Raw genomic sequence first — 16,060 nt, 5'->3', positions numbered from 1 at the left:
ATTGTGTGTATTATACCACAAAAGGAATCTTTGGGCTGGTGAGATGGCTCTGAGGGGCTGGAAGGAGCATCTGAGCACAGGCCTGAGCACTTGAGTGTCATCCCTGGGTCCTGCAAGGTAGCAGGAAAGAATCAACTCCTCTGACCCCTACACAAAGATGTGCACAGGTGCGCGTGTACACACACACACACACACACACACACACACACACTCTCACATACATACAAGTTACCTAACAGTTTCCCTCTTCTTAGCTTTCTGTTACTATAAAAATATTTACTTGAAATAATCAACTTATAACAAAAGGCTATGTTTGTTTACAGTTTTGTAAAGTCTACTTCATTGGTTGCCCCTGTTGCTTTGGGGTCCATGGTGAGGCCCATCATGGCGCAAACATACAGTAAATAAAATCATTCAGTCTGTATCTGGAAGCAAAATAGACGGAAAGAATCCTACACAAAGTCACAGCACAGTAAGCTTAAGTACTTTTATTAGGTCCTACCTTTTTCAGTTTCCATGGCTTCCTGACAGCACCAAGCTGAGGCCTAGGCCTTTAAGAAGGTCTCTGGGAGACATTCTAGATCTACATCATAGCATTCCCATTAGAGATGGATGATTCAGGGACAAATCCTTGACTTCAACTTAGCTTATAGCCGTTCTCTACTGGGGCATTCACGACTTTGTTTCATATGTTTGCTCTGAACACTGAAGGACTTCAGAAAGACATCCCATAGAATGACCATAATTGATGCCATCTAGGACATCAACATCCCAGATGTAAGATAATCATTATTTTACAACAACCAAGACAGAATAATCACCACTGATTTAACGATGACACGATGTTTTAATTATAAAACACATTCTAATTAAAAACATGAACTTTAGAGTTGATGAATATGTTAATGTCCATTTTGGGATATGTTCCCACAACACGTGGAAAATTCAAATAGCTTTTGATGAAACAGTATAGCTAAATCTCAATGATCCACCAACAAAATTTCAACATTATGTTGGCTTCATCAATCCAATTTCTTTCCATTAGGCTAATACATATAAATATAATCTTAGATAGGAAGTACCTTTAAGAATTAAGTGTGAAAAGTCAGGGCCTTAGAAAAACTTTAAAATATATACTTGTATGAACATAACTTCACATAACACATACCATGTATACACACACACACACACACACACACACATATATATATATATATATATCATTGTATATATACATACATACTACATACATTTACATATGGAAAATATTTAAAAGTCTCTAAGTCCTTTGAGCTTTAGCAGGAAAGGAGAGATTCTGGAGTAGAGATGTTCTTCTTGCCGAGACCTGCTAGACTATTGTAAAGTGAAGAATGAAGTGTGTGCACATGTGCACATATCATATAATCCCAACAAACCTGGGGGACAGTCATTCACTTGGACTTCTAATCTATCAGATGGGACATCAATCAGCACTAGTCCCTGTGTAAACTATGATGGGTGAGAAGTCCGACATATACACATTAAGAATAGTATGCAAACGCGTGCCCCTTGTTTGTACCAAAAATAATAGAACTGCACACTTAACTACAGAATCTAAAAACGAGTACAACTTGCAGCCCTCCTCTTAAATTATGATTCCTCCCACCCCTTTCTTTTACACACACACACACACACACACACACACACACACACACACACACACACACACACTCACAGCAGCTTAGTGGAGAATTTAAGACAAACTCTTCCCCAGAGAATGCCTACTGCCAAAGCATCTGGGCTCTGCTTCCAGACAGCATTTCACAAGTTCCTATAGCTTCCAAACCTCACCAGGGCAACCCTGCTTCAAAAGGAATTTAATTTTTCCTTTCACAAACAACTACTGGGTCTCCTGTGGCTACTAGATGAGGAGAACACATCAATACTAGAGAGACAGATCTTCTATGACTTTTCTTTAGCGAATAAAGAAATTGTTGTCAGATTTCATTAACTTTTTATGTTCTTGGAACACAGCCCAGGGTAATCTCTGAAAGACAGGTGTGGCTCAAGTGTGTTTTCCTATTGTTAAAAAGCAAAATAAATTCAACAAAGATAGCTCATATCAGTAGTAAACAGATTTTTTTAAATAACTGAGCTCACATAACAGCAGCCTGTAAGAAAATAGAAATATTACATCATATGCAAAAATTAATTCCAGATTGACTGAAGACAAATTTGAAATTTTCAAACCTTCCTAAACAATCTGAAGGACTACATGTACAATCTATGTTTCCAGGTAGATTTTTCTAATCAGGATTAAAAACAAAGAAATAGACTTGGCTATCTGTATAAAAATGAAAATATGTTAAATGGAATAATGCAAGCTCAGTAGATAGATATAAATAGAAATATTCCCCAGAGAATATAAATACTATCTTGAGGAGTGGTGAGAGGATGTAGTAGCTAGAGATGCCGCCAAGCTTAATGATCTGAGTCCAATCCCTAGGACCCTCATGGCAAAGTGAGAGAATAGAGTCCTATAAGTTGTCTTCTGTCTTTGGTATATAAAGAACACACACACACACACACACATACACACACACACACACAGAGAGAGAGAGAGAGAGAGAGAGAGAGAGAGAGAGAGAGACATCATACACAGATACACACGCACACATACACACACAGATACACACACACACACTCACATACACACATACAGAGATATATGTATATATACACACACACAGAGGCAACATGGTTTACAGAGAAGAAATGCAATAAGACCTTGTTTCACTTGCATCCATATTTCTGTGATAAAATAAGATTGAGATGGACTTTTTGAACTTCATCTTCTCAGCACTCATTAAATCAACCCACTCTATCTGTTGGGCTTTGATTCTGATGTAAGACCCTTTATCCCCTCACCCACCAGATTCTGCTGTTTGACTGTAACATTACAACACTCAGGAAGACATCTGATATGAGAGATGGTTGAAAGGAACAGATAGACACAAACTAGAAGATCTCGAGAAAACAGTGAAATTGATAACTTTACATACAGAGAGGTTTGGTGAGCTAATTATTATGATTGCCAACCCAAAATAGAATGAAGCCAGCTATGGTAGTGCATACCTTTAATCCTAGGACTTGATTTTTATTAAACAGTGACAGAATTCTGTACATGTCTGAGTAAATGGGGACACAGGGTGAATACAGAGAAAGTATGAATACCACACATTGGATTGTTTAGGTAGATCACAGTGTGGTGGTATGAATAAGAATGCCCCATAGATATATTTGAATACTTAGTCACCAAAGAATGACACAATTTGAAAGGATTAGAAGGATTTGGAGGCATGGCCTTGTTGGAGGAAGTGTGTCACTGAGTACTGGGCCTTTGAGGTTTCAAAAGCCCATACCAAGCCAGCCGTCTCTCTCTCTGCTTGTAGATCAGGATGTAGTTCTCAGCTACTTCTCCAACACCACACATGCTTGTTGCCATACTCCCTGCCATGATCATAATGAAGTAAACCTCTGAAACTGTAAGCAAGGCCCCAATTAAACGCTTTCTTTTATAAGAGCTGCCTTGATCGTGGTATTTCTTCACAGCAACAGAACCATAATGAAGGCTTATGGGCAGATAAGGTCTCAAGGGTGGAAGGGCTTATGCAAAGAACAAATTAAGATAGGTAGACTCTATATGACATTGGTACTTATTGCATACACATCCTTCCTCCCCACTCTTTGAGCACCACATTCAACTCTAGCTACTCAGATTACTATCTTCCAGCTGAATCAAAGAAAAACAGAGCATGGGGAGGGAAGGGGGAGCAAAAGACAAGACACAGCAAGGCTGGAATGAGCTACCTTATTCACCACATAATAAATTTGAGGCTCTTCCTCTGACAATAAAAGCTATTCTTTCAGCAACTGTCACCTCCACATGCTGATAGATAAAGCTGCCCATAAAGTCCTTCAGTGCTAAGTTGGCAGACTGAGACAATATTTTATTTTCCACTCCCTTCTCCATACACTGCATGGGAAGACATTTGCACAGATGTTCACTAGAAGACAAATGATATTCAAGCTCTTGTCCCCATGACTTGAAGTACTCTGTGAATTCCTGTCATCCAGCCTTGAGTACCAGTGCTTAGACTCATGGCTATAACACTGAAGCTACTATAGTCTGGCTCATCTCACTGGCCCGAGCATCACTCTGGGTGTGTTATTTCGGATTACATGCACAAAACAATACATGCAGTATTTCTAAACTGGTCATGATTACTCAACTACAAAAGTAGAGGTAACAACTACTTAATAACAGAAGAAAAACCGAAAGAAAAGTTAGAAAGTGATTAACTCCTATGAAACTTGGGATTATCCCATTAACATCCCATATAAACCAAATAAAGTTATGATTTTTGTTATTTTGATTACAGGATCTTTCCAAAAGTTTTAAATTGAACAAAAATCTCAGGAAATTCACTGAATATTACTGAAGCTAACTTAACAGTAACCAAACAAACATTAATACAAATGAGAAAAGGCATGCTTTTTTTTTAATTACCTAAATCAGCAAAGACTAAGAAATGACTGCCAGTCAGTGGCATACAAAGTGACAGGCTCACTCATCATGGTCTCAGCCTCACCTGATGCTTCCAACACTCGTGAACAATCAATCTAAAAGCAACACCTTTTTGAGTGAGAGCCTCGAGCAATGATATGATAAGAAGCTAACCAATTAAAGTACAAAAGTATTCTCAAAAACAGCATACTCAAAAGGATTAGCTCACAGGAAGATGGTCAAAAATGAATGACCACTCGTAAGGCAGAAGCCCATTCATCTCAGTGGTTTTACCTTCCAGCAATAACAAAGTACAGTGCAGCAGTGTGCAGGGCTGACGGATGGGCAGTTTGTTTCTGCTTCTCCATTCTTATCTGGTCCTTACATTCCATGTCTGCCTAATACACTGTCATGTAACAATTAACATGCCCTTTGAGTTGAAAGCCAATATCCACTCTGCCTTTTTTTTCCCCTCTATTTTCTAAGTTTCCTGTGATGATGAAAGTAGAAAATACTATTTTAAATACAACTATCATACCTTTCTTTCCAAAAGGACCAGAACAGGGAAAAAGCTTCTCTCAAAAATTATACAGTTATTCCCATGAGTGTATCAAGTCAGAGGGACAATGTGAAAATGATGCAAGGCCAAGCCACAGCGGCTGTGTGACCACCCTTCCTTACAGATACACAATTCTTCCTGACTTTCCATTCAGCACTGTCAGCTCTAAGGACTTCCTTTGCTGGGGATATCGCTGATGGTGAATTACTTGCCCAATATGCATAAGCCCTAATTACTCCCACCCCCAAACAAACAAACAAACAAACAAAAAACAGGCTTCTTAAAATCAAGGGAGATGTCAGGGAGCTGGGAGGTTTTAAAAGCTTTCTGAGTAACAGAAGGTCTCTAATATGCAGTGCCTCCATCTCCTACCCCAGCACCCTTGGACACAGGTCAGACTCTGCCTTCGTGTACTCCCACATCAAAATGCCAACCAAAGCCCTGACCAACAAGATGCCAGTGAATGCTGCGAGGAACTAGGAGGAAATACCCCTTTGTCCTTCTTGCTCTGTGCAATGCAGACAAAGTATTGAGGGCTCCAGCAGCCATTCAGAACCATGAGGTCACCTTGACAGAAACATCAGCTGGAAGGGGACAGAGCAGAAAAGCAGCAGCAGCAGAAGTCTTCGACGCTGGACCTGGCATGTCAGTCCTGACAACACAGTAAAAGGCTTGCCCATGCTGTGTAAGCCCCGCCCCCTCCCTGTGTGTTTTAACTTGCAATGCATGACTGAAATTAATCTTGGCTGATATACAATAACCATGATAAATGAGCTTCTGAAATTTCTGCTGAACTTATCTACTCTGGCTCCATTTTAACTGGCCAAAACATGGGACCAAAATAAACAGAAAAAATAAAGGAGCCTCTCAATAAAGCTTCCTGTGACTTGTTATTTTTAAGTAGGTAATCTGAACCTTCTGGGGCAATTCTATCTCACATACACACATGTGCCTCTCTCTCAACTAATTAAGTCGTTGTTTAACTTGGGCCTGGAGCTTGACTGACTTTGTGGGACACTGGAGCCAAGGTAGAATTGAATGCTGAAATATCCTAATGTGAACATCCCGAAACAGTCTGTGATGAAGGACCCAAGGGCATAAGACTAAGGATACAAATGACAGGGAAGTGGATAGACATTAGTTCTGTGGTGCTGGCCATTCTTGCTGGTCCACCATGACTACCAGAGAATGGTACTCCAAGGTGAGTACCACTTGCGGAAGAAAGAGAACCAGCAGAGGTGGATGCTCACATTTTCTGAAAGATTTTCTCAGGGAGTTCTTTACCTTTTTATGAATGGACAGCAGCCTCCGATAACCAGTGTTTGTAACTGTCTACACGATAGTACATATGATCAGAAACAACGGGGCAACAGAAAGGGGGTGGCCCTTGTCTGCTATTTTGAGTATGTAAATCTAGTCCCCTCATAGAAAGATAGAAAAGTTTCAATTCTAACATCTTAAAGTCTGGCATTAAAGAAACTATCATCTTAATAAAGACAAAAAATTTCATCTGGATGAAGAAATTTTTCTCTAGTGAGTTAAGAAAAAAAGCCACCAGACACAGTATATCTTAACTCTTTCCAGAGATACATACATAAACGCTACTCAAAAACAACTGCATTCTCCTCTGTGCTATTACTAAGCTCGAACCCAATAACTTGCAGTGCATGATCAGTATTACTCAGAATAACAAATATCTCCACAGTGCTAAGAATTCCTATTGCATTTTAAATTCAATAATATGGTATTTATTAAACAAACATTAAGCCAGCAAAGCCCAAGTGGTGTTTAACCACTTCAATCTGGGTTAACAATTAGCAGAATCAATTAAAATGTAGGCAATGCATCCACAGTACTGCGAAGAGCTTGGGAGTGTTTTTCCTTCCTTTCCTACAACAGAATACTCCTTCAAGGGCATAAAAAGAAACTCATTGTGTGGGATTAAGACACTACAGTTAGTCTTGTGGCTATTCTAGGAAGAGACAACTGTACCAAATTAGCAATTATAGTCTTGTAGCACATTTTAACCAAGTGGTTTGCTTTGCTTAGAAATAAAATTGCTAGTGTCCATGATGAGACTCTGGGTGACTGAACAGATGGGCCCTCATTGGGCCTTTCTTTCTAGAAGTAAGTGGTGACTAGTCTCAAAAGATTCCGGCACTCAAATGGAGATTGGGTGAGCAACGTAATGACATCAAAGTTTAAAAATTCAAAGGGCATGGCCCATGCAACATGCACAGTCACCTTCATTTGAGCCTAACAGGTGGTTTATTGATCTGGCAACTTTTTATTTACCCTGAAAATGAACTGCAATTCATTCTAGAGAGAGTTTATTTCAAATACTATAACTAACAGCTATAACAGGCCTGCAGATGTCTTAGGCCACACAGTTATTAACACTGAGATTTGCTCATTCATTTATTAAATGCTTAGTTGGAGCTTCCCATACAATGGACTCTGTGCTAGGAGCTGAGAAATAATAAAACAGCTCTGGGTATCTTTAACCTGAAGTTGGAGAAAAGGTTCTTGTGGATTTCAGAGTAGAGGTAGGTAGGGAAGTAGGCAAGCTTTTCATGTGAGAATATGTCATGAAAGAATTAATCTCCAGAAATTTAAAACCTTTTGATGTTCTTTAAGAATGACAAAATATGTAAGCCATGAGTGGGAAGTACTTTTTGTTTTGCACACAAGGGCTGGTGTACTAAAGACTGTGGGCCCTGCTAAGACCAGAGGGTAGTTATGAGTCTTCCACGAGCTGTGCTTCAGTAAGTGAAAAGACAGATCCCTGGGGAATAGCCAACAAAAACAAATGAGTTTACAAGCTGGTCTACAAGAACTGGCTATTTTAGTAAGGCAGCCAATGAGAGAAAGAGACCCAAAATACTCCCTCTTCAACTGATGAGGCAGAGGATAACAGTCAAAACACTTCCCCAGATTCTCAATGCCAGTGTGGAAATGCATTTCATGTAAAACGTTCAAAACAGCCATGGAACTTGAAAATCAAAGACACTAAAGTAGCTATGTCTATGCTCGCCTCATGGATCTAAGTGTTTATCCCTGTCCACTGTCTAAGACAACATTCTCTCTCATCCTGAGTTCATCATTTTTAGACATGGCCAATAGTCAGGATAAGTCAGAACTAGGAGAAAGTAAATAGCATATTGTGTACGAGAGGACAGGAAATGAACTTTCTCATCATTTACCTAGCATTCAGAACTAACCACAGCTACTAAAAAGGACCACGATTAGCCAAAATCGTGAAAATACATAAGCAGATGTTCAAATGTCTCAGCCCTTTGCTTTGGTACCACTTGGACAGACCTACATGTGACTCTAATTCAGTTAAAAACCCCTCCCTGACCTTCTGCTCCAGTCTCTCAGCCCAATCACAGGTTCATTCATAACACTTTCTCACTGATAAAGACGTCTCTCCTTTTTATAACCTGCACATATCTACAACACCTATAATTCACAGAAAAAAAAATAGGCTGAACCACCTGGAGTATTTCTGTTTCTCTACCTGAATAAATGTAATAACACCCATTACTCCAGTTCCCTCTGCACGCTCAGCGATACGTGAAGAAGCCTCCCCATGAAAGTGTATAAGCATCTCTACGCCAATCTTAGACATGCATATAAACTATGAGGCAATACACATGTAATACCTATATGCTATTGCACTATATTGCATTAATACCCAAAATAAGCAGATACACACACTGCTTTCTCCACGAAGAACAAAGCTTTTCTCAACACTGCAATTCTCATAGGGAATTGCATAGTATGGGCCTAATGAATTAATATTACAGGACCATTTATAACACACATTGGAGGTGGGTATGTCTATTTTTCCTTCGTGAAAAAACTAAAAATGAAAGAAATGAAAAGCTCTAACCAAGATTGTACAGCTACAACACGGTAGTTATTTACTCCAAATTCATCATTAAACACATTTTTTTTTCCAACCCTGAGCTTGCATCCTCTGTATTGCAAATGGACTTCCAGGGAGAAATGAAGCCATAAATTGTGTGGTGTGTGTGTGTGTGTGTGTGTGTGTGTGTGTGTGTGTGTGTGTTCTGGGACATACATGTGCGTGTGCACCTCCCCCAACCCACACATGTCAATCACAGAGCACTTATATGAATTTCAGAGATAAAACATGGATTTAGAAGGATCTCTGACATTTATAAGCAGGCATTATTTGGGTTCTATATGTGAGGGTTTTTCCAGAGAGAATCGACTACAGGCCAAAGACTCACTCTGAATGTGGGTGGCACCACACTAGGGTCTGGGATCCAGCCTGAAGACAAAAGGAACCAGGAGAAAGCTATCTGGGTGTCATGGATCTTCTCCTCCTGTTTCCTGATCTGTAGGGATGTGAGCAAGCAGCTGCCACAAGCTCTCACTTCCTCCCATGGTGACTAGCACCCCTCAGATTGTGAGCCCAAATAAACCTCTCCTTCCTTAAGCTGCTTCTTGCTGGATACCAGGTCCCAGAGGTGAGAAGAGTGACTAATACAAGGTAGGAGACAAACACTGTTTTTTGGGGTTTTTGTTTTGTTTTGTTTTGTTTTGTTTTGTTTTACCTGTCTCCAACTCAATCACCTTCTTTTTTCTTCCTTCCATCATTAAAGACAGCCTAGGACTTCCTTTCTCTTTTTCCTTTTGGAGGACAAAGCCTCGAAATATTTTTTACTATCCTGTAACAGCATTCTTCAAACCCGTGTTTGTGTTCAAAGGCAACACTTTGTAAGGGTCCACTTTCAAAGCTACTGAACAATGCATTTCCAGATTCCCCACCTCTGAAGGTAACTGTTTAAAACATGTTCTGCTTGAGCCATGACTGGGATGGAAGGGTTCCTCTCCTGTGGTGACCCTGTCCTGTGACAGATGGAAGCTGCTCTTGACCTATCCACCTAGTTCTTCACTCACTAAAGTCAAGTAACTCATATGAGTATATTTTCTCCCAGATCTTTCTAAAATACACTGGGCAGGAATACAAAGATTGTAGGGATAAACAAAGGGAACAAAGAAAGTGTTGACATGTTGAGGGGTCAAAGTCTCCAGCATCTGAGTGACTTTTTGTACCTTAAGAAATTCTGTGTGTGTTCTGGGGACGGCCCGGGGATGAGCCCAGGGCCTCATACATGCTGGGTAAGTGCTCTATCACTGAACCACACATCCAGCTCCAAATTATTTGTTTGGTAAAAGCTTTGGTGAATAAAGGGACTTGTCACAAATGCCTGTCAACCTGAGTTCGAGCCCCAGAACCCACACAAGGAGGATGAAAGGCCAGATCCAATACAGTTGATGTCATTCTCTGACCTGTATATACTATGCATGCCCCATCACAAAATAATACTGTGATCTTTTTGAAAATCTGGAAATTTTCAAATTCTAAAAGTTGTCTGGTTAAAAAAAAGTACAAAATGCTATATTCCAATTTGCTTTGTTTTGTTTTAGACTTGTGAAAGGGTGATCAAAAGAGCCATTTTGAACACTAAGGGAAACTGACTGCATGAGGACATTATTCAGGGGGCGAGGAGGCAGAAGCGTGGATTTAAGGGTACAAGGAGAAGGTACTACATTTATAACAGCTCGAGGACTTATTCATGCTTCTTTAAAAAAAATATTGAAGGTTGGTGAAAAAGCTCTGTGGCTAAAGGCACCTGCTGCCAAGTCTGATGACCTGTCTCAGATCTCCTAAACCCAAAAGCTGGAAGGAGAGAACCAGATCCTCTGACCTCCAGAGTCACACCTCGGTACAAGCATTCACATACACACACACATACACACACAGAGAAAGAAAGAGAGGAATAAATGTGATTAAAATAATACGAAACACTGGGAATCAAAGACAGATTCCATTAGAGCTTTTGAAATGATATAATGATGTACCATAAATATCACTATTTATAAAATGTTGCATATTTTCTGTATTTAAAACAAGAATGAAGAGTTTTAAAGAAGTTTTAAAGTTTAGAATGTGCTTAGGGTACACAAATTCCTTAAGAAAAAAAAGAAAGAAAGAAAAGAAGGAAGGGAGGGAGGAAGGAAGAAACTTCTGAGCTAGATCTTTAAGACTTTTTGAAGATGAGGTAGAAGACAGCCCCCACAGAGCAGTTTTGAGCACAAGCTGCTGAGGTGGCGCAGTAGCTAATATCCTCTGTCCTCTTCCTGGTTCCAAATGGATTCACCAAATCTGATCCTACAAACAATTTATAAGACTACAGCCATTTAAAATACCTGACGGTTAGTGAATCAATAACTGGGTCTGGCCTCTGCTGATCAGAGCCATCCTATCAACTTCCCAGGGAAAACAACTACAGGCTTTTCCTTTGGATTCTCCAGAAAGACAAAACATAGGTAGTCTCACCAAGTTTGTATTTACCTAGAGCAGGTAAGAAGATTCAGTGGGTAAAGGCACTTGCTGAAAAATCTGACGACCTGAAATCCAACCCTCATACCCACATGGTAGCTGGGGAGAACTGACTCCCATGAGTCATCCTCTAACATCCACATGTACATTGTGGTGTGTATGCCTGTGCAAGCAAACACACACACACACACACACACACAGAGAGAGAGAGAGAAAGAGAGAGACAGAGACAGAGACAGAGACAGAGACAGAGACACACATATACATATGAATAAATAAATGTAATTTAAAATTTTCATCATAGGACATACCAAATTAAATGCATCTAATTGGCCTGGCTTATGCAAATAATTGAAAAATTCTCCATGTACTGTCAAGTTAATGCTTTTAAAATACTAACTGTACAAAGAAGTTATTTGAAGAGATACAAGCACAAGTCCCACATGGCATTTGTTTCCTTCTCTCTCCTAACTTTCTTCCTTGGTAACCTCCCTTCTTCCCTTCCCAGCCCCTCCTTTGGGAAGCAGAAAGTCATCTAAATCTGATGGATGACGCCAGCACTTAACTCGGTGTCTACACCGTTTTAAAAATATTGACTTTCTGGTCCTTAAGCTTTCAGAGACAGTGAGGCTATTTAGAGCAGAAGGCAGACCTGGCCCTTCCCACTCCCTTCTCTCAGGAGGAGGCAGAACAGCCTGCACGAGGGGCACAAAGGCTGCTGGAAATCCCACTGCTCACTTCCAGTCTTTGGTCCAACCTCTGAGTCCACGCCTCCCAAATCCTTAAAGCAGGGCTGAGAAAGGAAGGCAATGTGTGCAACATGTGGAATATACCAGTGTGCAACAGGCGGTCAGTGAGCAGCACCGGCGAGCTCCTTCCAACCTTCTAATGTTCTTCTAGGACTCCTTAAAGGCAGGGCCCACCCACCTACCTTCCTTTTAGCATGATGTCAGTTTGGGGCATGTTTTTCTATTTCTTTCTGTTTTTTTTTTGTTTTTTTTTTTTTTTTTTTTTTTTTTTAAAAAAAACAAATGGTTTTGAAAATAACTACTTTTCATGTCTGTGCACGTGTGTGCATGTGTGTAAAATGTTCCCGTAGCATTAAAACTGGCTAAAACACACACACAAGATTAGACTTCACAAATCCTGAGAGTTTACCTGTGGCATTTGAAAATATGGCAGCAATGTCCTTAACCTATCCTCAACACTGTAGTGAACAATGTTTACGGAAGGAATCTATGTTTGGCTCTTTTAAAGCCTACCCAAATTGAATTGTTAAAATAACATGTTCCCTGCCCCCATCAGATTAGCAAAAACTTCAGTAAACAAAGAGTCCTACTATAGTTCGGATGTGGGCCCAGTGATATTCTCACAATGCCTATGTTTGCATGAGTATAACCTTTGGTCTCTAGAGCAAAGACAATTGTAATCACAAGTTTTAAAGGGACTCCTATGCATTCAGCAAGCCAGAAATGCATTCTCACTCCCAAAACAAATCTATGTACAGGAATGCTCATTGTCTCAGAACTTACAAGAAGGAGGATGAGGAAGAGGAGGAAGAGAAGGAAGAGGAAGATGAGGAGCAGCAGCAGCAGCTTGATATCCATCAATAGAGGAACAGATAGATATGTTATAACTATTCCCAAGGAATATCATGCAGATATTAAAATCTATGCTAATAAAAAGGAGATGGAACTGGTTAATGAAGGAATCAGGTATAAAGCAGTATTGGCTACAAGTAAGTGAATTTAGTGTGCTGAAGTGACTCTCAAAGGGTAATCACAAGAGGAATTTACAACAAAGAACTAGAGTTACACATGGTGATCAAATCCATCCAGGCCCTGAAAGGACACAGTGTTAAGACTCATAGCCCACATCCTATTTGACAAGAAGTGTGGGCTGAGCTCAGTGCTGATCGGAGCCTTTTACTGAGCGATGGGATAGGAAAGTGGAGAATGAGACTTTAAAAGTTATGTGTGAGGCTGATACACAGCCTCTTTGCACTTTGAGTTGGCGACAGCCTGGGTGATTTTCACACGGAATGCACCAATGCTCTCTCGCCTAGCTAAGAAGTTTTGGCAGAGTTTGCAGAGATGAGGGAAGGTCTGGAAATGGAAAGGTAAAGACTCACAACCTGCCAAAACATACAATTTTGTACAGTGGAGGAGGAAATGAAACTGTGAGAGTGTGTGTGTGTCACACACACACACATTCTGCAGATACGTACTAAAGCACAACACACTTTGCCAAGCAGAAATGCTTCAGTGTGCCATCTGTCCTCCCCTGGATTCAACAGTATTACCATCACACATTTCATTCCTAGTTTAAAAACTAGTTTATTCCCAGTGCCCACCACAACCCTGCCACCAGCAGACAAGGACAGCAAGCATGCCAATGTTTTCCAGCTTTGACAAACTTTCCTATATGTTAATTCTCTTGTCAGTGTTTCTAATGTCTAACTTTACTCCAGACAAGAAATAGAATAGGAATTTCTTGGGGGCATCTATACATCTCAGGTGAAACACTCTTACTCTAGAAAACCAGGAGTGAAGCAAGTGCCTGTCACTGGGAAACAGAACATCCTTCTGCTCAGACCTATTTTGATATGGCTTGCATGTAGCCATGGCTTTCTGTCTAATGTGCCTCCCTGCTGCCAACCTGGTACCCCACTACCCTACAGCAGAACAGACTTCCTACAATCTGCCGTCCCATGAAGCTAAACCTGGTGAAGATACAGTGCAAAAACACAGACACAATTTAAACGCCCCCTCCAATGTCACAACTCTCAATTCAAAGATGTCCACGTGACTGCCAGTAGCACATCTACATATTTGTTTGCAGATGTCACAGTGCAGAATAATCAGTGTGTGTGTGTGTGTGTGGGGGGGGTGTTCTAGGTTGTTTTCTTGAGGTCAGTTTCAGGAAATACTGGCATTTCTTGGTTCAAAGCTCAGATTGCAAATCAATATGTTTTAGTGGCTTAAAATATTTTTTTTTTCTAAGCTCGAAGAGCGCTAAGCTAATAATTAACCTTAAGCATACCATCACTTCTGCTAAAGACATTTTCTGTACACAGCCCCAAATCATTCGTTGTTGGATTAAACAGAATAGACAGCTGTAATAAAAGATCGCCAAGAAACGAGATCTTTTTCAATGGGTCACCTGGGAGCTTTTCCTCTGAAATGTGCAGCTTTTGGGAGGACACAGGGAGAGCCGGTTGGAGAGAGCACCCCAAACAAGATACCACCCAGAGTCCAATTATTTTCGTCAGAAAGTTGCCTAAGATAACTTCAGGATTCCCAGATTAAGTAATTCTTGAGTCCAAGATTACTATTTGTAGGTTTCCACGATGTAAGGTGTCCTTATTAACTGCACTGCAAGGGCTCTGATTTGCACCTCTCCGGAGGCGACGACTGCTGCTGGGGGGGCGGGGGGGGGGAGTGGAAAGCAACGCACCAGAGCTGCGGTAGCCTCTTGGGCTAACTAGATGGCTAGGGGCGCGCACTGATCCTCCCAACCAACCCCCAACCCACGCCACCGGTCCCACCCTTCCTGGCACCCGTGGGTCCCGCAGGCACTCACCGCTGTCCAGCCGCGCGATCTGAGGCAGCCGGTAGGTGCTGACCAGCAGGTCGAGCGGCACGGCCACTGGGCTCCACTTCACATCCTTGAGGCTGCAGCCCAACGAGGGCGCCGGGTCCATCTTCCCCGCCTCCTGCGGCCCCGCGCTCCCGCTCCCGCGCCCGCGCCACCGCTGGCTGGCTGGCGGCTCCGTACTCCCGCCGCGGGCAGCCGGACAGCGAGGCACAGTAGCGGGGACGCCGGCGCCGGGCTTCAGCGGCCACACCGAGGCATGGCTGGAACCCGCGCCCTCAAGCCAGGGGAGCACTGCAGGCGACCCGGCTGGCTGCGGCGGCTCCCGCTCCGCCTCCGCCTCCCTTGGCCCCGGCTCTGCAATTGCAGCGGCCAGCCGCCCGCCTCCTCCTCCTCGGCCCTCTCCTAGCCTCCGCCTCGAGCACTGTGTGAGGAGGAGCCGCGGGTCCGAGGAACGCCATAGCAGCGCTCCCGGCACTGACTAATCAACAAGGTGCAAGGGACGCCTGCGCAGCCCGCCCCGGCACCGCCTCCGCGCCCGCCTCCCCATCGGAGGCACCGCCTCTCTGAGGATAGGCTCCGCCTCTCCAAGGAGGCCGAACCTCTTTGACTCGGTCCCGCCCCCACGACACTAGCTCCACCCCTCTGGATGCAGGCTTCGCTTCTCAGGAACTCGGGTTCCACCTTCACTAGCTCCGCCTCCCTTCCAGTAGGCTCGGCTTCCCACATGTTCCGCCCCTACATGACCACACCTTCCTCTAGCTCCACCTTTCTCCACCTAGCCCCGCCTCCCTGTTTCATGTCCCTCAGGACCCGCCTCCTGCAGCTCCGCCCCCTGCAGGCTCCGCCTTCCGCACTTTTACTATCCAGGCGCTCTGCCTCCCTTCGAGGCGGCTCCCAGGACTGCGGTACCCGCTCTGCTGCACTCCGCAAGCTTTGGCTCTCGCTCCCCCGTCCGACCGCTCCGGCGCCCTGCAGCCTT

At 42.5% G+C, this 16,060-nt stretch overlaps 1 protein-coding gene across 2 annotated transcripts in view; it reads right to left on the bottom strand.

Moving 5' to 3' along the window:
- Positions 1-15,574, bottom strand: part of Garem1 (GRB2 associated regulator of MAPK1 subtype 1) — a 168,468-nt gene extending 152,894 nt beyond the window's left edge. For both annotated transcript variants that reach the window (XM_076912939.1, XM_034517971.2), the window contains exon 1: positions 15,067-15,574. In XM_076912939.1, the coding sequence (XP_076769054.1) occupies positions 15,067-15,187 (121 nt within the window). In that variant the 5' untranslated portion in view covers positions 15,188-15,574. The remainder of the gene's footprint in view (positions 1-15,066) is intronic.
- Positions 15,575-16,060: the final 486 nt, after the last annotated feature.

This window comes from Arvicanthis niloticus, chromosome 14, assembly GCF_011762505.2.
Source record: "Arvicanthis niloticus isolate mArvNil1 chromosome 14, mArvNil1.pat.X, whole genome shotgun sequence".
NCBI classification, from domain to species: Eukaryota; Metazoa; Chordata; class Mammalia; order Rodentia; family Muridae; genus Arvicanthis; species Arvicanthis niloticus.
This window is presented reverse-complemented; position numbering and strand designations above follow the sequence as displayed.